Source organism: Ambystoma mexicanum, chromosome 11, assembly GCF_040938575.1.
Source record: "Ambystoma mexicanum isolate Mex_15411 chromosome 11, UKY_AmexF1_1, whole genome shotgun sequence".
Lineage (NCBI taxonomy): Eukaryota > Metazoa > Chordata > Amphibia > Caudata > Ambystomatidae > Ambystoma > Ambystoma mexicanum.
This window is the reverse complement of record NC_090934.1, coordinates 861048760-861073445: the sequence shown is the minus strand read 5'-3', so window position 1 is coordinate 861073445 and position 24686 is coordinate 861048760. Positions and strand designations below refer to the sequence as shown.

General features: G+C 47.3%; 1 protein-coding gene across 1 annotated transcript in view; it reads right to left on the bottom strand.

Moving 5' to 3' along the window:
- MYRF (myelin regulatory factor) overlaps window positions 1-24686 on the bottom strand; it is a 568116-nt gene that overhangs the window by 263086 nt on the left and 280344 nt on the right. Inside the window, exons 3-4 of the mRNA XM_069623888.1 lie at window positions 9650-9976; window positions 8221-8282 (exon numbers count right to left, since the gene is read on the bottom strand). Coding sequence (XP_069479989.1) covers window positions 8221-8282; window positions 9650-9976 — 389 coding nt within the window. The remainder of the gene's footprint in view (window positions 1-8220; window positions 8283-9649; window positions 9977-24686) is intronic.

Sequence of the window (24686 nt, the reverse complement as noted above, 5' to 3'; positions counted from 1 at the left end):
GGAAAACACTGTTAAAATCACTCAGTTACACTATTCTGCCATGAATCTCTATTTGACAAGTGCCACTGGTTAGCATTAAATCTACATAATAAAAGGCCAGATGTATGTTTGTCCGATGCAGTCATGCACAGTAGAGACTGTCCGATTCACCTGTTGTCACCGCTAGAGAGAGAGCTGTTGCCTTCAACATACAATAATAAGATCTCAAGTTCATGTTCCAGGCAAACAAATGTCAATACTGATAACATACAATTAGCTGCAGAGAAGGCTCAAGAAAGGGGTACCACTTTAACAGCATACTTCAAGTTGAATGAAGAGAATTATGCTGCATGTGAAATTGTATTACTCGGACATCCCCCAACATTATATATTTGATTCCAAAACCCGTAAGTGGAATCCAAGCCATAGAGGAGCAGATCCAATAACTGGCTGTATGCACTATGTTGATTTTTCATCGGATTCTGAGAGATTTTGTGCAAGATCCTTTACACATTTTGTTTCTATTGCCATAGGTGACATAACAATATACCACATAATATATTGACACACTGAAAATGTCTTCTTTTACGCACTTTAGCCCGTGTACACTGTTTTTTATACTTTTATACTAGTTGACTAATTATACGAGCTGTTATAATAATGCTTATCCGTGGGATGAATCCAACGTGAAGTCTTATACTTAAAACTGAAATTATTATTACTAGCCATTATTACTTTTAGATAAAGTTACCAAAATTGGTAAAACGGTCAGACTTTCAAAATTCAAACAAAGTATTAACTACATGAGCAAAACACAGAACACATTCTGTGAGAGCTTGCTCTCAGGTTACATGTGGACGATCTTTTTAGTGGACCCCTGGCAGAGTGAGCTGTACTTCTGTGTCACTTGCAGGCTTACAGTACTTATGATCAGCTTAAGGAACCTCACATAAAATATTGAAGCTAGAAGGCCAGGGGTGACTAGCAGGAAGTGCTTGACCAGTCCATAAATCCTCCTCCACTTCGGAGCTTCCTGTCAAACACCTCCTTACTGGGCACTGGGTCAGGTTCCCCAGTTTTCTCGTGCCACTTTCTGTGAAGCCTGTGCTATAGAACTGTCATATCCTGCACACCCAGGACCAGGCTCCTGAGCTTCAAACTGTTCATCTCCCTGTGTCCAGGTCCAAGTTTCACAGATTCCTGCAATCTCATCCTGCAGGTGGAAGAGCGAGCCTCTGGAGCTTCAACTCCCCTTCCCACCATGTGAAACTCCTGGCCCTTCTGCTTCGCATCATTAACTTCTCTCCACGTGAGGCGGAGTGTACAGCACTTATTACACCTCACTATTTACTCTCCCATGGCTTCTTACCTTAGTACCTTTAGCGGTGCGGGTAGGAATCTGGGGACATCAGCTCCGAGGATGGTCAGCCATGTGAGGCTCAGGTTCTGGCCGTTCCAAGCCCCTGCCATGTCAGGCATGCTAGGATCCTGAGCTTCCTATCCCACATGTCCTGCCAGGCTTTGGTCAAGGACCTGCGATTCCTTCTCTTCAGCTCCTGCCAAGCCTGCCCCAGGCTCCTTGTCTTCCTACCCCTCAATACCTTCCAGATGCGGCCATGCTCTTGAGCTTCTTAGCCCTCACTTCCTGACAGGCCTACCTATGCTCCTGAGACCTAACCCTCACCTTCTACCAGGCCTACAGTCCTGTCTGAACTTTCTACCCCTCATCCTGAGCTTGAAAGCACTCACTTCCTTCCAGGTTGGCCTGAAGAGCTTCCTGTCCCTCCCATCTCAGTTGTCCTGGCTCTTTGTCTTCCTTCCTACTCATTAATTCCATCTGGCCCAGGTTCACGAAATTTCGTCCCACAGTTTTGAGCTCGATAACCTCCACATCCTCCCATTAGAAGGCAAGACTTCTTGAGCTCTCTAGCGCCCACCTTTCACTGTGAAAGAGCCACGCCCATGAGATTCCTATACCTCCCTCCCACATAGGACCAATGTACCACACTTTCTACCCTTCACAACTGAGCTTTTTATCCCTCACCTCTAGTCGTACATTAAGCTTCCTGTGGCTCCTCTTCTTGCCCCTGCCTAGGTTTATAAGCTTATGAACTCTAGCCTGGGTCGGGCCCATGATCCTGAACTTTCCACCCCTCAGCTCCTTGGAGGGGGGGGCACCAAGGTACCTGCACTGCCTACCCATCATCTTGTACGGGCCTGGCCCAGGATTCTGAACATCCTGAGTTTCTTACCTCTCACTTCCTCTTCCTACCAAGCCTCCTGAGCTGACTTTCCTTGCTCTTCTCTGGTTGGGTCCAGGCTGAAGATCCTGTGCTCACTAAGCCAATCCTCACTGCCTGTCTAATCAGTTCCAGGCACCTCTCTCCAGTTTCCTCCTGAGTCTGTTTCAGCCCAAAATCTTTTCTGACCCTTTTCTCGTCGGTTTCCTACTTCTGATTTCCTAAATGAACCAGGTTCCTAATCGCTGCACCTCTCATCCCTTGACAAGGCCACTGAGCTTCCTACTCCTCCTCTACCATACACGGTCAAGGCTACTGATTCCATAACCCTTCGAGCCACACTGCGTGAGTGTTAGGATATTTTAACCTCCTGCCACTCAAATCCCACCAATTTTTTGAAAGGCAACTTGAACATACTACCCCTCACAACACGTCACGTGAGTGAAAGGCTGCTTCAACTTCCGATCTTTCACTTCCCACCCAGTGGTCGAAGTGTACGAAAAGAAGTAGTGGAACTACTGGCCTGCAATGCTCCTCACAGACACCTTCACCGCGCCCCCTCCCATGCACAATAAAACCCCCAAAGCACATGTGCCTGCTCTTTAAGGAAACGTCTTGTGCAGTGCACTGAAAGTGCAAGTTTCAACTTCTTCCGAGCAGGGCCGTCACGAGGGGGGGCAGGAGGGGCAAACTGCCCCAGGCCTTGCACTTGCAGGGGGCCTAGAGGCCCCCTCTCCTACATAGGAGGCAGCACAGTCCACCCATGTCCATTATTCACACACGGGACTGTGCTGTCTCCTATCTGCCCCTGAAGTGATTTTGCTGTTTTTTCCGAAGCGTTTGGCTCCGCAACAAACAGTAAAATAATGGGAGACAGCAGGGCTCAGAAGTGAGCTCTGCCGTCTCCCGTTATTCAGCTAAAAACATGGACATGATGTCTAACAGGAGAGGACGCCTCTCCTATCAGTCAAGTGTGTTCAGGTTGCTCATTGTGAACACGCTGACTGACAGGAGAGGAGTTCTCTCCTGTCAGGCAGCATGTCTACCTGTTGGAGTGAGTGCATCCAGTCCCCAGTGGCTGCTCGGGTGTTTTTCAAGGGTGCATGGAGGTAAGGTAAGTGTTTTTGATTTTAATTTATATGTGTATATATGTGTAGTATATATGTGTATTTAAATTAAATGAGTATGTATATGTGCATGAATGTGTGCGTGTATGTTGGTGCTTATGTTGGTGTCAATGCTGTGCTTAGTTTTATGTATGTGTGCATGCAAGGAGGTGTATGACTGGTGGATGAATGCATGGGTGAAAGTGTTGTATGTGAGTGTGTGCGCCAGCCCCCATCCGTAAATTTAGCAGACCTGTGGGCCACTTAATTAAGGGGTGGGGTCATGTTATCAGAGGTGCTCCAAGGCTACATTTTCGGCGGGTGATGGAGTTGGGAGGGACGCTAACTTCAGAGCCTGTGGGGAGGGGCAAACTTACTTGTGTGGGCACATCTAATATCTTTCCACATTTGATTGAGACTATTCTGATGAAGCGTCAATGTTACAAGCAGCTAATTCTCACCCTCATTGTTGAAAGTCACACTTAAGGACTGCTGTGAGAATGAGATGTCTCATGTTACCACTTCCCTTCCAATCACTCCCCTAGCACGCAAGTGCTAATCCCACATAACAATTTCAATTACCTAAAAATGTATGTTTATGAATGCAGGTGCTAACAGTGAAATGTTTTAAGTTATTAATTTAAGGGCCTTTTAACAGCAAAGCCCAGGCACCGTTTAATGTCTGTGTCTTGTTCCATCTGGCCACAGCTCTGTTGGTCAGCCCGGCAGGGGCTGGATGACAGTTTTGAAAGCAGATAGTGAATGGGGCCAATGTGGGGCCAATAAACCCAGCGGTCGGTCTCCCCACTGAGGGATGGTGTCTGGGTCTTTCATCTTTTGCAGTTGAAATGGGCCCCCAAGAAGCTGCCCTCGCAGTCTTACGACACAGACACCTACTGATAATCTGCAGCTTTTAACCCCCGCACTGTATTATTTTGACTTGATTATTGATTTAAGCACTCCTCAGGTGCTTTGGCCTATTTTTCCAATCTGTAGGGCCTGGGGTGCCACACAAACATCGCAAAGAAAGGGGCCCCCACCAGTCCTGACACATCTTCAACCAGCCCTGCTCCCACTTCCCTTCCAACGCCCTGAGCTCAGCTAGGAAGCTGAATAGCAATTTCACCTTCCTGTTGGTCACTAGTCGTACCTTTCACCCCAATTCAAAGGCTCTTAACTTTCATAACGCTATGCTAATCTCTGGAGAGGGGGGCCATCTAAAAGCTGTGACCAGAAGTTAAGACTTTGACTTTATCTAAGTTAATCTGTTGATATTGCTTGGATTGGCATTTGTATTCTGCATGTTTGATGCTGCTGCCACTCCATAACGAGAGCTACGGGCTGGCGACACTTTGAGAGAGGCCTTCTGCATCAAAGTGGGAGGGCTTCAGCCCTCCCTAGCCAGGGGCTGGCTGCGCCCAAGTAGCCAGGTCGAGTCAACAAAACCCAACATTTCAGGAGGGGGCTAGAGCCTGATCTGCTCAGTGGTGTTGGACCCTACGTGTCTTTCACTGAAATCCTGTTAAAAACTAACATTGGCAAAGCCAACAGTTTTGGCTTGTGCATAAGTATTAGGAATTTGCCAGGCACTGCTATTAGATGCTCAGGTATTTAAACAAGGTTGCACCTGCTACCATCAATGGGCAGTTAATACCAATACAGCAGTGCCTTTACCACGCCTAGATGAACGCCCAAACTGTTAGGATTGCCAATGCTTGTTTTGCTTTACCCATGTTGCACAGGACTGTGCATCAAGGTTAAAGCAACATACTACTTGGCTAAATTGGCCCACTTTGAATTTAGGCCAGTCGAGCCAGTAATAACACTCATGGTGCACAGTCAGCCTGGACATACTTTCTGTGGCATGGCATGTTTACTGGCTGGGACGGCGTACATGGTAATAATGGCACATATTGGCGCAGCCTGCATGGAACACATAGGAACAACCAGCATGAATATATCTTTATACTAGCATTTGTTGTGTGCAACTGCGGCATGACATGTATTGGAAAATGTTCCTGTGCACGGTTGGTGACTTGCAACTATTGGGTTTTTCCATGTGCTTCCATACAAAACAAATTGCAAACTGTATGAATTTCTACCCAATTTTATAAAGAAATTGCTGTAAAATGCATAAGTGTAACCTGATGTTTCAAACATTTTCTGGGGAGTGAGAAACCCCCTCAAGTAACCCTTGTTTGGTTTGGGCACCCTCACTGTGCTCTGCCGATCCTGCATAAGTGGCAGAAACATTTAAGCCTCTTCAGTTCAGAAATTCACCAGCCTCCACTCTACATCATCCATCTGTCACTGCGTATGATGTGTGTTTTAATGCGCACACTGGGGCAGAGTGCTCCTTAATGCTGGTGTCATGCACCACATGCCGTCATGCAATCCTATATATGTTTATGCATATGATACAAAAGTTAGTTTGGCATAAACCTTTCTTCAGAAGAGAAATCAACTTTGCTGTAGTTGATTTGCAGTTGTAGTAATAAACCATATATGGGTTCCTCCACACACACTCAATGGGACATTTCTCGAGTCCCCTGTTTGCGAAGGTGCCGCCGCGGGCCCAGTGCTTAACATCAAAAGGGGGCCTCACCAAATGTTTTGCCCCGGGCCTCACCACATCTTGTGACAGCCCTGCTTCAGAGACTTTTATTTTAAAACGAAACCGTTCTGGAACGGTTTCTTTTTAAACTAAAAGTATAGGAACGCTAAAACTTAATTAAAAGAAGTAGAGGAGCACCGCTCCCGACCGCTCCCGCCCACTTCGACCACTGCTCCCACCATGTGAGACGGAATCACTTGTCCTACTTAACCCTCATAATCTGCCCATAGGAGGCACAGGCCCCTAAGCTTTTTAATTCCACTTTGCCTGTCTATCACAACTAAGCCGCCAGCAAACAACAAGGGCAGACTATACCACACAAAAAGAGCGTGGTTTCCCCTCAGTGAGTTTATATCACTGTAACAGGTGGAAGCCTGCAGTAATATCTGATTGGAAGCTACACATACATTGCATATTAACATTTACTTGTGACAGTGGTACTCTCCTGTAATATGAGAACAGCAACACAGCCTCTACTAGTGCATTGCATTTTTTGCCCAACTGTTGGTAAGTTAGGGTGACCAGACGTCCGGGTTTTCCCACCTGGAAATCACCCTCCGTCCCGGGGTCCCGGAAGTTTTTTCATTTTTTAAACCCCGTCCGGGGTTTGCATTTTTGGGGGGCTACGGTAATAAAAACCATAATTATTTTTCACAACACTTTCAGCATTTTGAAGTTAGGGGTTTGGCTCGAACCCCCAACTTCTTTGGTACAAGTCAGAACACTTCCTGACTGTGCCACGGAGACTGGCTTGCAAATGGTTGTCCAGCAGGCGATGTAGTATCAATTAGAGCTAACACTTGTCTTGAATTAACATGCCACGATTCACAGCCAAAACTGCACAAATGAGATTATAAACAGTTTATAGAAAGGAAAAGTGCTGGAAATATGGATTGGGGTGGTTGTGGGGGCGTGTTGGGGGAGGGGCGGTAATTGGTGGGGTGCAATGGGGTCGTCCCTCTTTTATGTTGTTGGCCGTCCGAGTTTTTTGTTTTGAAAATCCGGTCACCCTATGGTAAGTAGAAATGTGTGGTAGTGTATTTATTTATTTATTTATTGGGGTTTTGCAAAGCGCTACAATGAGAGCAAGCTGCTTAAAAGCGCCAAATCTTGGAACTCTAACTTGCCATTCCTCTAATGCCGCTGTAACTTGCAATGACGCACAGTCAGCGGTATGACTTTGCAGCGCTCTTTTGTGACGTCACAACGCCTGTTGCCAGTGTAATGAAGCGACCATCTCAGCAGAATTGCTGCTGCCACGTAAACACGTATATAAAGCTGTGATTGGCTTTTTACAGTCTTCTGTCCACATTTTCTCTGTCATTTAACAGTCGTTCATAGATAAGGAAAGTGCACTGTTGGGTTTAGAAACGAAGAGTGGGAATCTTTCTACGTTACCACTTAATTTAAACCTCACAGCAGGCTTTTAACTGGATTTGTAGGGGCATGCTATGTGCTTACAGGGCATTACAAGATATTTATTGGTGTGCCTCTTTTAAACCGATTAGATTCCGTATTTATTCGTTATTCCCCGTTCCTGGCTGCATGGACCAGGTTCGCGAATTGATCTGTGTCAGGTGAGATAAACCATCCAGTCCTCTATTTTCCTTTCAATTCTGGTACCTGTACTCGCACATATATAAAAGACCCTGTTATGGCGATTCACCACCGAGTGCACAGAAAACAAACAAGGCTGTGTGACATATCCTCACCTGACAAGGGACGAGCCAAGAGCTATGACACGGGAATATTTCGTGCATTAAAACAAGCGAGAATCCATGTTGGTGAACATGCATTATAAGGTCACAACAAGTTAGGTGACCTTGTAGCTTGGCAGGGGGCACGTTATCCAATACATATCAATACACATCACAGCAACGTATTACCATTCTCTCCTAAGGGCAACTTACCACCCCGCGGCTGGCATCAAGCCCTCGCCAACCCACCCGCAGGTCTGCCCCCAAACAGCTCTGCCAAACCATGCGTGGGATCCTCCAGCGCTCAACGCCCACGGGGACTCTCTCCCCAGGAGAGCGCTCGAGCCTCGCCCGCCGAAGCACGGCGTGTCCCGCCTCCGCCTTTACTCTGCAGGCCGGTCGCGCGAACAATAGGCCCGAGCCAGGCCGTGTTTACCCACCGATAAACTCCCCACGTACTTCTTCTTACCTGTGCCTTTCTCCCTCCGCCGCCCCCACCCGATAACATTCTGCACAGCCAACCACGCTCGCCAGGCACGCGGGGAGGGCGGGGGCCACTGTCGGATTCCCAGCACTTTACTTACCGTTCATCTGCGGAGGGGAGTAGGCCTCGGATCCGGAGTCCGGGGGAGAGTCTGGTAAAGTGCTGTGGGGAAAAGCAAGAGGACAGCATTACAGGTCGCCCTGAGAGGATGGGCGCTGGCGATTAATGTGGATTGCCAGACACACTATGTGCCCAGCACTTGCTTGTTCACAAATCTTGGCTACTCTTGTATTCATTCATGGAACTGCACGGCAACAGTTTGAGGTGATGGACTAGTGACGTTACAGTGTATCTCCCCAAACATACATGACACCTTACACTGATACACAAAGCCTATCGAAATATATGGTCTCACAGATGCCCAGTGCGGAACCCCGAGAGGTGCCCGTTTGCTCCCCAATCTTACACAGTATTGCCCGCTGCACCTCTCTGGGCTCCGGTCTCTTCTAACTTAAGCAGGATGGAGACCTGGTCCGGAACATTGTGTTAAGTGTCAACCCCACCTTTCCCTAGGACTGGCCCACCGCAGGACCCCATCAGTGCAGTGTACAGGCCTAGCAATGTCCCCTCGCACCCATGTCCGTTACCAGCATTACCCCAACTGTGATGTCCCAGCCCACCTCTGCCCCCCCCAGCACTATTCCACCCCACCCATGTCCCATCCCACCCATGTCTTTCAACAGCACTGTTACATTCCAAAACTGTCCCAGCCCATTAATGTCTTATCCCTTTTATGCGTGTCCCCAGCATTGTCCCAGCCCAGCAATGCCCATCCCACCTCTGTCCTTCAGCAGCACTGCCCCAGCCCAGCAATGCCCATCCCACCTGTGTACTTCACAGCACTGTTCAGTCCCAGTGCTGTCCCGCCCCAGCGATGCCTCATCTATTGTATGTATGTCCCAGCCCGGATCTACCCCAGCAATCTCCCATCCCACCTCTGTCCTCCACCTGCACTGTCCTACCCCAGCAATGTCCATCCTACCTTTGTCCTACACCAGCACTGTACCAGCCCAGGAATGTCCAATCCTACCTCTGACCTTCACCAGCACCGTACCAGCCCAGAAATGTCCAATCCTACCTCTGACCTTCACCAGCACTGTACCAGCCCAGGGATGTCCAATCCTACCTCTGACCTTCACCAGCACTGTACCAGCCCAGAAATGTCCAATCCTACCTCTGACCTTCACCAGCACTGTACCAGCCCAGCAATGTCCAATCCTACCTCTGACCTTCATCAGCACTGCCCGACCACAGCACTGTCCCATCCCACATCTGCCCTTCAGCAGCACTGCCCCACCCCAGCAATGCCCCATCCCACATCTGCACTTCAGCAGCACTACCCCACCCCAGCAATGCCCCATCCCACCTCTGCCCTTCAGCAGCACTGCACCAGCTCAGGATTGCCCCACCCCACCCCTGTCCTTCACCAGCACTTTTCTGCCCCAGCATTCTCATCCGGATGTACTTACCCTGGTGCGTAGGGAGCCTGTGGCTCCGACTTGATAGGAGAAACAATACCAGTCATGCAGTGCCCAGCAAGATACGTTTTGGGCAGTGCCATGCCATTGTTATTGTTGCAGTTCTGGTGGGTACTATACCCCGGCCCACAAGGGGTTACAAAGCCAGAACCTTGCCGTACTGGAATTGGGCCTTGGGGACCAGCATGGAGTAAACCACTTGCACCCTGGTGTGCCACGTGTCCCACGTTTACACTCAGGCTGGTCAGAGGTGCATTGGATGAGCCGCAGGGCTGATTATTGCCATAGCTGGTAGATGCAGGGATCTCTGGGAAGCATCTAACAGGAGAAAAACAGGGCATTAAGAGGGTCAATCAGGCATCCCATCAAGCACCAGATACCCCACTCCTAACCATCAGCCCATCTACATGTCCAATCACCAGCCCATCTACAAAATACAAAATAACACAAACCTGATCACCCTTTTAATCCAAAGCCTCCCACAAGTGCAAACATTGCTGCTACTGAAAGCTTACAAACCACCATCCACCACCAACAACTACAACACAGGTACAACCCTTCTACAACTCCAAGCAGTGGACCCTGCACAACAACCAGAGGTTGGATAACTAGAGGAAAGTAATATGCACTGCTCTCAGAATGTGTGACCCTAATCAGGAATGAGGTTCCTTGAGTTTTATGGCTTCTCAAAGCATCGTATTTATCAGGGCACCCTCACCAGTGGACAAAGGTGTAAGTTCTAGATGTCAGCCGATTTTCCGCCTCTGTGCACCCTCACCAAAAGGAACGAAACTGGCCTCCTCCAGACCTGGGCATTAAGTTTCATACCCAAATCCCGTTTCCTAGTGAGTCAGTGGAATCCTTCTCCACTCACAAAATACCCTCTCAAAATCTCCATCTTGCCAAAGGATCTGGGTGAAATTACCCAGTTGAAAAGTCCGACCACCAAAAGTCAGTTTTTTTCCTCAATTTTTTCGCATATATATATGTGGGGGGAGGCCCCCCAGACCCACCCCCACCTTACAGCTATACATTTTTATTAACTTTACCCCCCCCACATATACATATGCGAATAAATGGGGGTCGGACTTTTGGTGGTAGGACTTTTCTACTTAGGTAATTTCGTCCTAACCCCTTGCCAACAGCAACGGCCTCTCTTGCCTCGTGAAACTAAAGAAAACTCCTCCAGGTTGCACAACACAAAGGATTATCGAGTATGACGAGGGAAGTTTAAGCCTATGTGTTTGCCATGTGGCAAATGTCACATGCCGTCTCATGAAAATTCAGCTGACAGATAGGAGAGAAAAAGCGCCAACCTTCCACCTGCGCCAACCTGCCCCCTCTGAGAATGGTCTTTTCACCATTTCCATTGTGTCCATGACCATCTCTATGCCCCAGGATCACTCGGGAATTCTGCCGGATCTACAAGGAGGATGAAGGGTTTAGCCAGTTTATTCGAAAAGGTTTGTCAGAGAAAGAGCAAAAACTTTCTTAAACAAAAAATGGCACTGCCGTTACTAGTTAAAGGGAGAAAACATATAGAAGAGTTGTAGGGGTAGATATGCATAGAGTGGAGGGGTAAAAAAGAGAGGGTTTATGAAGGGGCTCCCAACCATAAAGGGCAGGAGGAGGGGTAATTAGGTAAAAAGAAAAGGACAACAAAAATATTTCAACGAAAGGGATGGGAGCACTATGTAGTGGCATACCTCTGCCACAAGTAAGACACGCGCTACATAGTGCTGCTTTATTGCCCCTGGTCCTCCAAGCACGTGGGTTACATAAGACACAACACGCAGTTATATGCTAAATTACAGCAAACACTGGTTCCCCCACACCGTCAAGCCAGCTCTTCCTCCAACCGCCCTGACCAACCGTCCACCTTAGAACCCATAGGACCAGAACACTCCAGACGTGCAACATTCCAAGTTCTGACACCAACCCAGTCCCATAGCTCCAAGACCAAGTCACCACACAATACACAGAGATCCAGGCCATACGAGTGAATGGGCACCAGAATACTCCACAGAAAAGAAGGCTGAAGAAAAGAGTGGACGTCAAGTGTAATCCAAAACGAGAATGAGCAATGAACCCCATCCTCCCCCTAATCGTCACAACGACTAAAATCAAATGGGTTCCTTTCCTTCCCCAGCACCTCCTCACCCCTGGGATTATTAACATCTCGCTGAAGAAAGAACATGACAAGGAGGTCCTCCCATCTCTCCTGGTAGGGATTGGCAGGATCTGCACACCATCTTGCGAGCGTAGGAATGAGATAAAAAGTAAGTTGCAACTCAAGGATAACAAGGCAAGAAAAAAAGAGCCTTGCACCTTTCATAACACAACAGCAACCCATCATTGCTTCATAAAGCCCCGGACTACAAAGATTCGAACTCACTGCCCCTGGTTCTTGCTCCAGTCCGGTATATACTCTTCATGTTCGCCCCAATCTTCTCACTCTATACCCCATGTTACTTTGTGTTACAGGAAACGCCCGCTGAGCCCGACATCTTCTTTCCAGGTGGTTTTAACCAAGAGCCAATAGTGACTACAACCACTCTAATTCAATCCATTCTTCACGTTCACACGTTCCTATGCATCCCCACACCTGTGTCCCCCTAGATTCCAGAGGCCTTCGCATCTTTAGTCAATGCTATTCAGTGCGGGTTGTTTCATTTATCAACACTTTTCACTGCATCAAGTTAGTTGAAATGTTCGCTATGTACTTACATCCATTTAAAATGCATTTATTTTGTCATTGGTTAAAATGTTTCAGAATTCACATCACTGACCTGGGCTTTGGGATCGACAAATTGACCTCAGAGTTAATAAATGACGGCTCTTATAAGCGCACTAGTTGCATTGTGTATCACGTCATGCGACTTGAAATGTGTGTCATATCTTTCCACCTGCGATAACTGGACTGGTTACAATGTCTTATAATTACAGTACGGTTGTGGGCCCAGGCACTTATTAAAATAGGAACAATATGTCACTGCTTATTTTAATAATCACAAAAGACACAGGCTCTCCAGCTGGAGAAGGCTACAGTCTCTGTCCCCATTCTCTTTTTAAACGCAAAGTGTGCACTGATTTATAACACAACTGAATCATTATTTTATAACTGGAGGTAGCAGAAAGGAACAAGCACGGCCCCAATAACATTCGTATTACTGGAAGGATGGAAAATGTCTCTCTAAGCAATACCGCTGACAAAGATGCCTGCCCACCGTTACGGTATTGATTAACTTCCTCGCCTACGAGGGGACAGACCTTTTCCTCATTTAGCTACTCTTTATTCAACCTACTATGTCGCCCGGGTAACCACTTGATGACCCCCAGCAGGGTCAGACCGGGGCATAAAATTGTCTTGGGCATCAACGCAAAAGTGGCCCACAGTTGCAAATGGGAATTAATTCCTTTTGTGACACTGTTTGAATTATACCCAAGGTAGAGGTTTTTTTTATCAAATGTGATGCACATTGCGCATTTTAAAGAATATTTATTCAGCAACACTGGTGAAAACTATTAGCTGCATAGTGAAATAACTAATCAAACTGGCCCACATTGGCCATAAAACGTCCCCAATTTGACCCAAAAACCTGGCCCACACAAGCATTTTGCAATTTTGGTTCGGCCACGGGCCTATTGCCCTATAGGCCAATCCGAGCCTGACCCCCACTGTTATTTCATAGACCTAGGCTGCCAGGCTTGCACTGCGGCCAGAAAGATGGATTCTCCTCTGCCCCTCGTCCCCCGTGTTTCCAGTCACATTCACCACTCACAGTGTATCCTTTACTTGGCCGCTGCTGGCCTCTTGGCTTGGCAGTCCTGGTATCAACATGCTTGTGTTTGCTTGGAAAGAGACGTTACTTCAGTCTGTTAGGAAACCTTTCCTTTTTGTTACTTTTACCATTGACTTTAATCGAGTTCCTCAGCCTATCTTCTAATGACCGGGATGCTGACTGGTTTTTAAATCCTTTCGCCACACTTGCCCAGCTCAACTCACTTTGTTTGAGTGCTGGTCATCTCCTGTGGTATCAATACACTGGAGCCGCATCCATTTTATTCCTGCTTTTGTTTATACACGGCAGCACAAGCGAGCTTCAGTGGAGTGCTGCAGGGAAAGCTTGTGTCCGCTTTGCTTTTGTGTAAGTAGGAGTGTGCTTACTTATGTGATGCACACTAAACAGGCTGGTGGCAGGAAATCGTGTTCTACTCTTTTCCAGGTGCACTACCGCACCCATTTATTTTACAGCGCTAGTTCCCTTCTGAATACCATATTTTCAAAATGGCTGCACCTAGTGCTTTAGACCCTACGTTTTGTACCATCTTCTCCGTTGGCCATCACCCTGTGCACTTAGGTCAGAAACAATCACATATGACTGTGCTCTTTCTTGGGGTTATTGCAAGGAATCCCTGGTCTGTGCATTGTTTGCCTGAACTGGCTAGGACTAGGCATTAGGGCGATCTGACATCGGTATATATCCGAGCCAAAGTATGTCTTGTTTCTGGGCAGATGTTGGGTAATTCTCTTTGCATGACTGAACTCCCTCCTGTTTGAATGTTGCAGGTACCTTCTATTGGAGGCTGGGTTTCCGCCAGTCTGAATTTAGGTTATATGAAAAGGATTTGGAGCAGGACCATCAGTGGAATACTGGAAGACTGCTGTGGTGATCAGCACTGCCTCAGCAACCACTGAATAGAAAAAGTCTGCCTTTGTCTAGACTGGGGAGACCTCCATGAGGCCTCTGCTTGCTGCCCCCACTGTCTCAGAGCTCAGAAGAGTTGCAGTGCTGCATTTCACCTGCACCCCCCTGCAGCTTGGCTGGCTCAGTGCATCAACACTTCCAAGAATCAGGGTTGGAAATTTCATGAGCACATTCCTTGCACTGCAAAGACATCTAAATCTTGCCACTATCTTTCTTCACTGTGGAGAAGGGCCATCTGGCACCAAACTGTGAGGAATTTGACTCTCCGCACAGGAAAATTGTGCTCCAGAGGGCTTTTTTGTTTGTTTTAAAAAAGAATAAATGATGGGGCCGTTTCCGCGCACATTTTCCACGCTCACTGCACAGCAGAAAAATAGTCATGTACTCTGGAAGGACACAACTTACCAGCGCCGCCCTCCCCGGTCATGTGTAGCTGACACCTAACAGCCGTAGGTACATAAAAAGCCTTTGGCCATGGGCAGCCTGATTAGAATTTCAAGGCCCCATGGATTTACATCTCCATTGTGAAACCTTGCTGGTGGCGGCGAATTCTGAAGAATGTTAATTAGCAGGCCTCAGGGAAGGCCTGGGTGCAGGGAGTGACAAACCTTTGTAATACAATGTGTCAACTTGGTACTAACACCCCTTCTTGGTATGAAAGTGCAGTGAATGTCCTGTCTGGAACCACTCCTTTCAGAGCAGGCAAGTATGAGAATTGTAAGAGACGAACGTCTGCCTCCAACCCCCTACTTCAAAGGAGGCCCATGTTGTGATTAAGCACCACAAAGGGCTCAGTTAATTAGAGAGACACTTTGATGTACAGCAGACCGGAAGATGGGTGGTACTTAGAAGTATGTTGTCATACTTCCCCCTGCCTGTTGCCAAGCGGCCTGGTTCTGACCTGAAGCATCATTGAAGATTGATGGTGGGGACCCAGGATTAGTTCATCAAGGTGGGCCTAGCTTACACTAATCACTGAGGTCCATTTGGCTTTAAAAGAGGGCTGAACCCCTCATTTAGGAGATCATCTGAAGACTTTGCAAGGAGTAAGGAGAAGGACTCATTTGGACCCAAGCTGAAGGTACAGTCTACCTTACATCTTCCGCCAGTGAAGGGAGGGCAGGAGTTCCAAGAGGGAAGCAAGATCCCTCCCCTAAACATCTCCCAAGGACAGAGGGAGATATCGAACTCAGAGGACCCGTCCAGCAGCTCCAGAACTGGTACCCAGCCAGCACACAGCATGCCCTGCTAGTTTCTGCCAGCAAGCTTCCTAGGTGGGAAGTGCCGCAGAGTCTCTGGACAAAGGACAAGGCAGTTGCCTGCTAGCACCCTCCTGAGCTTTGGGCTGTCAGCCTTCAAAGGACACAAGCCCTGTGAAGAATCTAAGAAGAGTGCCAGACAAGCATCATCCAGCGTCTACCTCTTTAAGGACAATTTCGAGACAGTTGAGTCCACAAACTGCATCCAGCTGCACCATTGACTGTTGTCATGCTGCAGTCACAGAGCATCTGAGACACCTCGACCAGCATTCCAGATCTGCCAACCAGCACAGAGGCAATGATTCTTGGCCTCGAGTCGCAGCGCCAGACAGCCTGTATACATCCGTCCAGCCTTGCTTGCCCAACGGCCTGCTGCCTGGTACCCGCAGCTGTCTCGAGCCACTAACTCCGCTTATGGCCTGCAAAGCACCCCCAAACCACCTTGGTGCTATCAATCACCAAGAATTTCTTCAGCACCAGGTACATTGTGTTTCTGCCCCCCTGGTCCTTCTCTGAAGGCCCCTAGAGACAATTACAACCCTTTGCCCATTTGGTACTGAAACCAAATAATCTTGAACTATAAGACTGACAACTTTACCCACTACCCTCCTGTCAGTATCCAGAGTGCATCCCTTTCCTTTGCGAAACCGTCTGTCCTCTTTGTTCCTTTACAGTGTGGGGTGTAATTGTAGGGTGCTAGAACTGTCTTTTGTAGTAATAAGATACAATTGAAAGGGTCAGTGCAACAAGCACGGCCCCCTGTAGCACGTATGGAACAAAAGATCATATAAATATCAACTGGTCTCACACCTTAGTTGTTTCAACAATTTTAATTTTGATTCAAAACACATATACATGTTTACTCAGTGGTATAACACAGAACACCTAATAATTAGATACAGCTGATTGGTGTGGACCCTAAAACAATGCCCACTATTACAGGTCCTGCCTCATGAAACTATGGCATAATGGATGCTGGTGCCTGCACGAATGTAACCTTAGTCTGGAGGATATCTGGTTTACTTCTCAGCTACCTCGTTACTATACGCGCTGCTTAGACACAGGTAAGCCCATGACATTGATGTCAATATATGACATGCTCCTTAGTTCACCCTGAATACTCATACAGCCACTATTTTCTCCAGATTGGACAGGCGCCCCGTGACAAGAGCCTCACACTCAGTGACATCTGACCTATCCAGATTGCCACTCAGCTTCCTGTGGTCCAGCGTGGTACCCACATGTTAAGCTCGGTCTACCAACAGTTAGATGGTCCATAAATATCACATTGATTGTGTTTTATCCAGTAACACATAATTTTGAAAATCGACCCTTGCTGCACCATTCCCTCGCTATGCTCCATTTATTTTTGACAGCATCCACTGAACACCCAGACGTCACAGTCTTTTTGTCCTAACGAAGGCCCATATAAGAACAGGGCTACATTCCAGCACCAGACGGGCCGAAACATCGTGGTGTAGACATTGACATTGACTTTTTAGTCACAGTGTTGCAATAGTTTCAGTGTTTTTGTAATTCTGTTCACTGCGTGTAACTACTGTATCTGTTTATGCATTATGACCCCTGTTGTGCTTGATCCCGATAGTAGGATTTATATTGTGTTGATTCTATGTACTTAACTGCAAGTAATGCAACTTGCTGAGATATGTGCCATATCTATATAGCCGTATGTGTTAGAAATTTGTGTTCTGTGTTAAACCACTGAGTAAACATGTATATGTGTTTTGAATCAAAGTGAAATTTGTTGAAACAACTAAGGTGGGAGACCCGATGTTATTTATATGATCTGTTGTTCCATACGTGCTACAGGGGGCCGTGCTTGCTGCACTGACCCTTTCAATTGTATCTCATGATAATATAGCCCTTCGTGGCAGAATACGGTCATCATCAGGAGCCCTTTTGCTTGATCTTGTAGTAATAATAAAGTAGATACTTTTATACAAACTTGACTGGACAGTCCCTTTTATCATTGGGTAATAATTGTATTTTCGCTGTGTTGCAACTAACCAACGATCCACGACATTGCAGAGATAGCCCTGCCGTTCCGTCCGTGTTACCAAAATTGGACAAGAAGGAATTATAATTTACTTGTATTCCAATCTGTTTAGATCCCTTGTGGTGTAATAGAGGTGTGGGGTTGATTGATGGTTTAGAAACCGATATTAATCTCTGCGCCACTGGTGCCTTGGAAGTTGATTAGTCACAAGAACTACGACATCAAAGCTGTCTTGTGCCTGCGGAACCGGTCGGCGTAGCAACTGCTGCTGCTCCAGTCTACTGCTCCTTGGGGGTCCTCCAGTATCATTGGATTTAACTGTGAGCCATCTTCTTCTCATCCAGGGGTAATTGCTGGTGTCTAACTGGACAATCTAAGGAAGCCCCACTCCTGCAGTCAGAATCTTGCTGGTGCAGGGATCATCGCTGAGCCCAGTTGTCCCTAATGATCCTCTGTCTTCTGAGGGTGTTGGCTTTGTGGCTTATAATTTAGTGTGCTGGGTTGCATGCAAGTACTTAAGTCCAATTTAAAAAGAATTATGACGTGAGGTCTTCCTGCAGTTATCCTTATGTTGTCGATGATGGTGAAACATTGGCACAGGAGTCCTATTTGAATTCTCCCTGTCCCCCTAAACACCAAGGGATGTTAGTCTGCCTCCTCTTTCTTTATAGGAACCTTCACATATGGTACGAACTCTGCCGATTTGGACTTTCCAGCCAACTTAGCCTCTCTATGCCTATTGCTTTCTACGGTCGAGCCAGGTGAGCGATAGGTATCTGTTTGAAATGTTCTAACTAAGCCTCTGCAACTAGGCATACTCACTCATAACACCTGGATACAGCATGGTATAGGGCTGGACTTCCATAATGAGTAGACATGTTGTGAGTGCCTTGAAAAGTTAGAAGACTTGCAATTTGGGTTATAACTAATCTTCTCCCCATTTTATATGTCTGTTTGAATGTTTGAATAGTAAAGTGGGGTGTGGCCAATTTTGAGTTACAAAAATGTAATTGCACACTTTAGTAGTATTTACTCAATTTAAGTAGTGTGTTTAACTTTGATACAACCTGTTGATGGAGTATGTTTGTACTTAATTACAGACAAGACTGGATTGTGCAGACTTACTCCAAGAAGAGCCCGCCCTCGGCTCAAGAGGAAACCTTCCTTCCACACTGCCATCCCCATAAAGCCCCTAGCAAGCCCCAGGAACTCCCAAGCAGCGCAGTCCAGGACCTTGCTCCCAGAGAAGCCACAGATCAAAAACCAGCCTCATTTGATAATGTCTGCAGCTCCTCCCAGCTTTTCTGGCTATGGACGTGGCTGTTTGAGGCCCTCTAGGTCCTAGAGAATGTGTAGAAGAGTGTGTCCTCTCCTGCTTCCTTGGGCATTACTTGTACACACCTAAGTAGGTCAGGAATGCCTCAAAACCTCCATCTAAGCTTCCAGACAGCCTCTGCGTACAGGCCTTATAAGGAACAGTTGCACTCCTGGATTGCTGTCCTTAACGTGAATGTCTCTTTTGACCTAGTGAGCCTGTCATTAATCATTGTACATCCTTCATTCAAATGTATTTCTCTTCTTCTGCACTCCAGTGGCTTAATGACCAATTCACTACATACAAGGGCGACACTTTTTCTCTCTTCTCCTCTCGAGGGCAGTCTGGTATGCCTCAGGATTGGGGGGGGGGAGATCATCTGTCAACCTCTCCTTGGCTTGGCTTTACGAGAACCCTGTCTGGATAGCAGGAGGAGGGAATCGAATAGGATGATCTGGTTAGTAGCCCCCACAACTCCCAGGCACGGTTAAGCACATCTAAAGCCCATCACACATCCACATCATGACTAAATGTAATATTACGACCACGGTAGTAGCAGCCGTAATGAAAGTTCTGCTGACCAATAAGGGAAGGGCACGTCCCTTCTTTTTGTTAACATTTTCTTTAGGTCAAAACACTAAAAACGATACATTAAATCCAATGATCACTATCACTCTCCGTGTTATTTTCTCAAATTTGTGAGCTAAACCTGTGCGTTTTTCCACTCTTCCCCTAACCCGCTCTTCTGGAGCTAGTTTCCACCCCATAGACCAACATCTGGCTGCCACCCTGAGCAGGGTCACTATTCTCATGGGAAAGGCTCAGTGCTTTAAGACCACTACAGTGGTGATTTGGTGCAGCATAAACACTTTCTATAACATAACATCGTCAGGCAAAGCTCTTGTATTTCCGAAGCAATCCTTCAAGAAACTGATTTTATCTCAGTTTTTTGGCACATCACTGAGGGAGCTAGCTTTACGTTGTCTTTATTACAAAAGGTTACAAAGCTGTTGTAATCAGAACACCATTTTCTCATAATATTACACACCTACATTAATTTTTTTTCACCTATAGGCAAGCTGCTGTATTGTTTAAAAGTCCTTAGCCTGTGTACCTATAGCACATCAGCAGTTTAGATTTTTTTAATCCAGTGACCGACTTGATGCAGACATTCGCTTCCGCTCGTGAGTCACCAAGTTGGCCGTCATCTCTGTCAATCATCAGGCTGACATTGGGAGAGTGGCTGCCTTCACCATTCCTAATCTTTCCACAACATCTGACAGAGTTAACCAATAAATACTAATCCAAGGTATCACTACATAATATCCACAACAAAAATATCGCCGTCGATATGGCCGTTTTTTATTGGGGTTCGCTCTTCCGCCTCCAACTCCCTCAGGGTCAACCGCTTCTCCAAGCAACGAGTTGGGGGGAGATCTCTCTCCGCAGCAGGGGCCTCCCTCTGGAACAGCCTTCCTGCCTCCCTGAAACTTGAGGAGAACCATGTCCGGTTCCAGAAGCACCTCAAAACCTTCCTCTTTGCCTCCGCTTTCTCTCCCCCTCTCCCCTGCTAATACTACTGAAACTGCACTGAATCTGCAACTGGGCCATTCACCGTTCTCGGCCCAGCCACTCTCCCCTGCACTGCCTCCACGGCAACCCCTGCACTACGGGACTGTGTCTGTATCCATACAGCCCCCCTTCCCAGCACTTGTCTGCACTTACCTCGCACTTGCCACCAGCTGGCCCTTGTTATTTATCCTGTATGCTGTATGCTTATAACCCTGTACTGCACTTTCCCCTCTCCCTTCCCCCATGCACTTTTCCCGTCCCCCCTACCCATGCACTTGCGCGATCTGAATGACACCTGGCCTAGTAGGATCGTTGTCTGTCTCCCCTTGTTCCCCCCTCCCTGCTTCGTCGCGCCTTGAAACACTTGTGTATAGGCGCGTTTACAAATGCCATATCATATCATATCATATCATATCATGTTGCAGCTGGGGTTGCGGGGGTGTCCTCGCGCATTAAAAAATTATGTGGTGGTTGCGGAGGTGTCCCCTGCAGGGTCCATATGTGAATTCTGCAGCAAAAATATGGCAATATTTTTGCATCGGAATATATTTGTGGTGGAATTAGCACATGGAACCTAATCGAATGGCGGTCGTAGGTGTAGCTCCAACGTTAGGCCTTGGACTGGGCCATTTAGTCCCACTCTGGCAGTACCAAGTAATCTTGTTACAGCCCTCCCTCTTGGCTCTGCTTCTTGACACGTTCCCCAGTCCATCCTCTGCCACCCATGAGTCGGTTAACATGTACTGTGACGAGCTGATTAGCAGCAGCAGAGATACACATCTATTGGGGAGAAAGCATGGACCTGCAATGGCCGTAAAGAATCATTGGTAGAGTTCACAAGCACACTTCTAAATAAACCCCGGAAGCATATTTGCAATGGAGGGAATATGTAAAGAGGAAGAAGCTGGGCTGAGTCTGCAAATGCTGCCAGAAAGAGATGGAAAACAAAATGGTGGATGTACTATTCAGTCTCTCCTGAATACCGTCATAAAGAAGAAGAGGAGGAGGAGGGATTCATCAAATGCGGGCCAATGTCTTGTCAGATGAAGACAGGGTAATGAATGGATGGGAAGTCGGGATGAAAGTATGTAAAAGGAAGCTTTGGGAGACACAGTAGGAGCGATTGTTGTTTGGGGGTGGGAAGAAGGATGCTGAGATAGGAGTGCTGGTGGTCAGATCCAAAGACATGCATAGAATGTGTTGAGGAGCCCTTGAGCCCGAAGGTGCTGGGAAGCCAAGACGTGCAGGTGATCTAAGAGGTGCTGGGAAATCAGGGTGAGCCTTTGCCTCCAAGAGGCCCTGAACAGTCTTGCATAGCACTTGACCTACGAAGTGCTGAAAAGCCAGGAGTCGTCGTTCAGTCTATGAGACGCTGAGAACTGTTGAAGAGCACATGAACCACAAGATGCTGAGAAGCCAAGACAAGCTCTTGACATGAGAGCCGTGCAGACGTTTTGAAGAGCTCCTGACTTATCATGTGGTGCAAACTGACAAGGAACTTTTGAACCAAACTGGCATTGACAATTCTTGGCCCACAGGTGCTGATAAGACAGGAGAAGCCTCTCATGCTTAGAGGTGCTGAGAAGTCCTGAGTACTTGATTTACAAGCTGCACAAATACCACCACTGGCACTTGACCTAAGAGGTGCGGAAAAGTCTTTAAGAGCACTCGACCCACAAGGTGCAGAAATGCATGACAAGCACTTCAACTAAGAGCTGTCGAGAATCGTGTGAACATACTTCTCTAGAAGTCCTAAGACGCCACAGGAGCATCTAAGAGACCTAGGGCCTCATTACACGGTAGCCGGTGAGCCATGGCGCTATTAGCGCCATGGCTCATGCCGGTAAAATACCGGCACCGTCTTGGCGGAAAGGGGATTTACCGCCCCATTCCAAGGTTGGAGGGGCGGTAAATCCCCCTTCCACCATTGCCCTTCCCCATTCCCATTTCTGCCCCATAGGGCTCTATGGGAATGGGGAAGGCGCTAATTACGGCACCGCAATTTTGCGGTGCCGTAATTAGCTCCGAGGTCCCTTAGCGGGTTGGATTTTAACGCCTGCAAAAAGCAGGCGTTAAATCCCCCAACCCGCAAAGGGACCTCGTAGTAAGGCGGTAAGGATTTACCGGTACCGGTATTTTACCGGTGCCGGTAAATCCCTACCGCCATCCGTGTAATGAGGCCCCTAGAGTACTTTGAAAGGTCCTTGAACCAAAGAAGTACTGATAACCTTAAAGAAGCCTCCAAACATGGGAGGCAGTCTCAAGGCCTTGAATGAAAAGGACACGTGAGCCTGAATGGAGCAGAGCTCATGGTGGTGACAACCTTGAAAGTCCCTCAAATCTAGTAGGTTCTTAGGACCCTGGGACCTACTTGTACTCTGAATTATCTATGGCACACCCAGGAAATGCAGACTTCATCTAGGAAGTCGTAACTCCAAGAGTTATGTATAGAAGAGAGGTGAATACCGTGAGGATTGCCAGAAGAACCCCAGGAACCAATGACAGACAGGGTGTGACCAGAATGGGAAAAGACCAAAAGCCCCCCCCCCCCCGCGTCGCCAGCACTTGATCTGCTCTTGCTACCCTTTAGGCTGCAGATGCCCCTCACCCTTTGCACTTTCACTTCTGTGAGAAATTATATTTCAGTAACGCCCCGGACTTCTCTGTGCAAAAGGAGATGAGGAGTTTCAGAAATCAGGTGTACTCCTAGATATTGAAAGGTTGCAAGAATATGTCGTCCTTTTCCAGAAGTCTACAGAGCACCTCTGCTTTTTCTAGTTTGAATTTGGATGCATGTTGCTGCTGATTTTGAGCTCTATTTCTGCTTTACTTCAACTTCTCTCCTCGTGTGAGTCACATCTGCCATGCCTCCTTGCTGCCTCTTTCTGTCTCACTCGTGCCCTTGAACAGCTGGTTGCCTCTCTTTCCCTTCCTCTCTCAGGCCCCCTCATACCTTCTTTCTCTTTGCCTCTTAAAAATAGTGTTTCTTTTCAACTGTCAGGATCTCCCTTGGACTCTCTGCTCCCCTTTCGCGTAATCTTTCTTTTATTCTCTCCCTAGTTCTCTCAAGCCCCCCTTTATTGTCTCTTTATCTCACACCATTGTTTCTCACCTTCCCCTTTTTCCTTCCACATCTCCTTTTCTGGGCCACTTTACTCTCTTTTCCTCTTCCAGGCTTGCCCCTAAGCATGGCCTGCACTTACCATCTGTGTATTTCCTTTTGCAGTGTAAGACATTTGGTCGCTTTTTAAGTTACCTAGCCCTATGCCATAGAAGTGGCAACTATCCAGTATGCCATCCTCCCTTTCTTTCTCCACCGATCACACAGGCTCTTCTGGGCTGTGCAAAGGTGTTGCAAGTAGCACAACCTCTAGGACAGCATCCCAAGTAGGCTGATTTTTGTTGCTAAATAATGAATCAGTCCTGACTTTTAGGCGTACATCGGACTGCAGTCTGGTGCATGTAGGCCGGTAGTTGTATTCTGCACACGAATGCACGACGACATACACTAAACATATCAATGCTTACAGGACATGATTTGAGAGCTCTACTTCAGCCCATTAGTGTTAACGAAGTAGATGGCTAAGAAATATGGGTACTGTTTTGTTTGCATTACAACCCTCACATTTTTGCACACTGAGCCGTTTTTTTTGTTTTCCGTGCATATATTGCTGTATGACACACGATGAATGGGGCCAGGAACACATACATCAGAGATCCTTGTGCAGCCTGCATGCATATCATCAAATTCTAGCTGGCACCTTTCTGTCTTTTATCCACAGTGGATGAAAAGAGTACCATTTAAGCTTTCATTACAGCTGGGGTGAATTATGCTGTGGATTCCCGCCGTCTTCAATTACTATTCCTGCTGGTAGTCATCCTGCAGTGACTGCACCACTGCAGTGGCAATGGATGTGTAGTAACTGGAATGCTGTCAATCCCAGAAATGGATTGTGTGCATTAGTGGGCCACACTCCCGGGTGTCGGACATGGCCCTGGCCCTTATATGCATGGTGTGTTCTTATAGCTCGTACACAAAGAGTAGTGGCTAGTCCTCTGTATGGGAGGAGCCCTGGCTGGGAAGAATTCTGGGTTGGTCATCTACTATTGAGAGTCCTTATTTAAAAATAATCTTATGATTACCTTCTGGTTTACC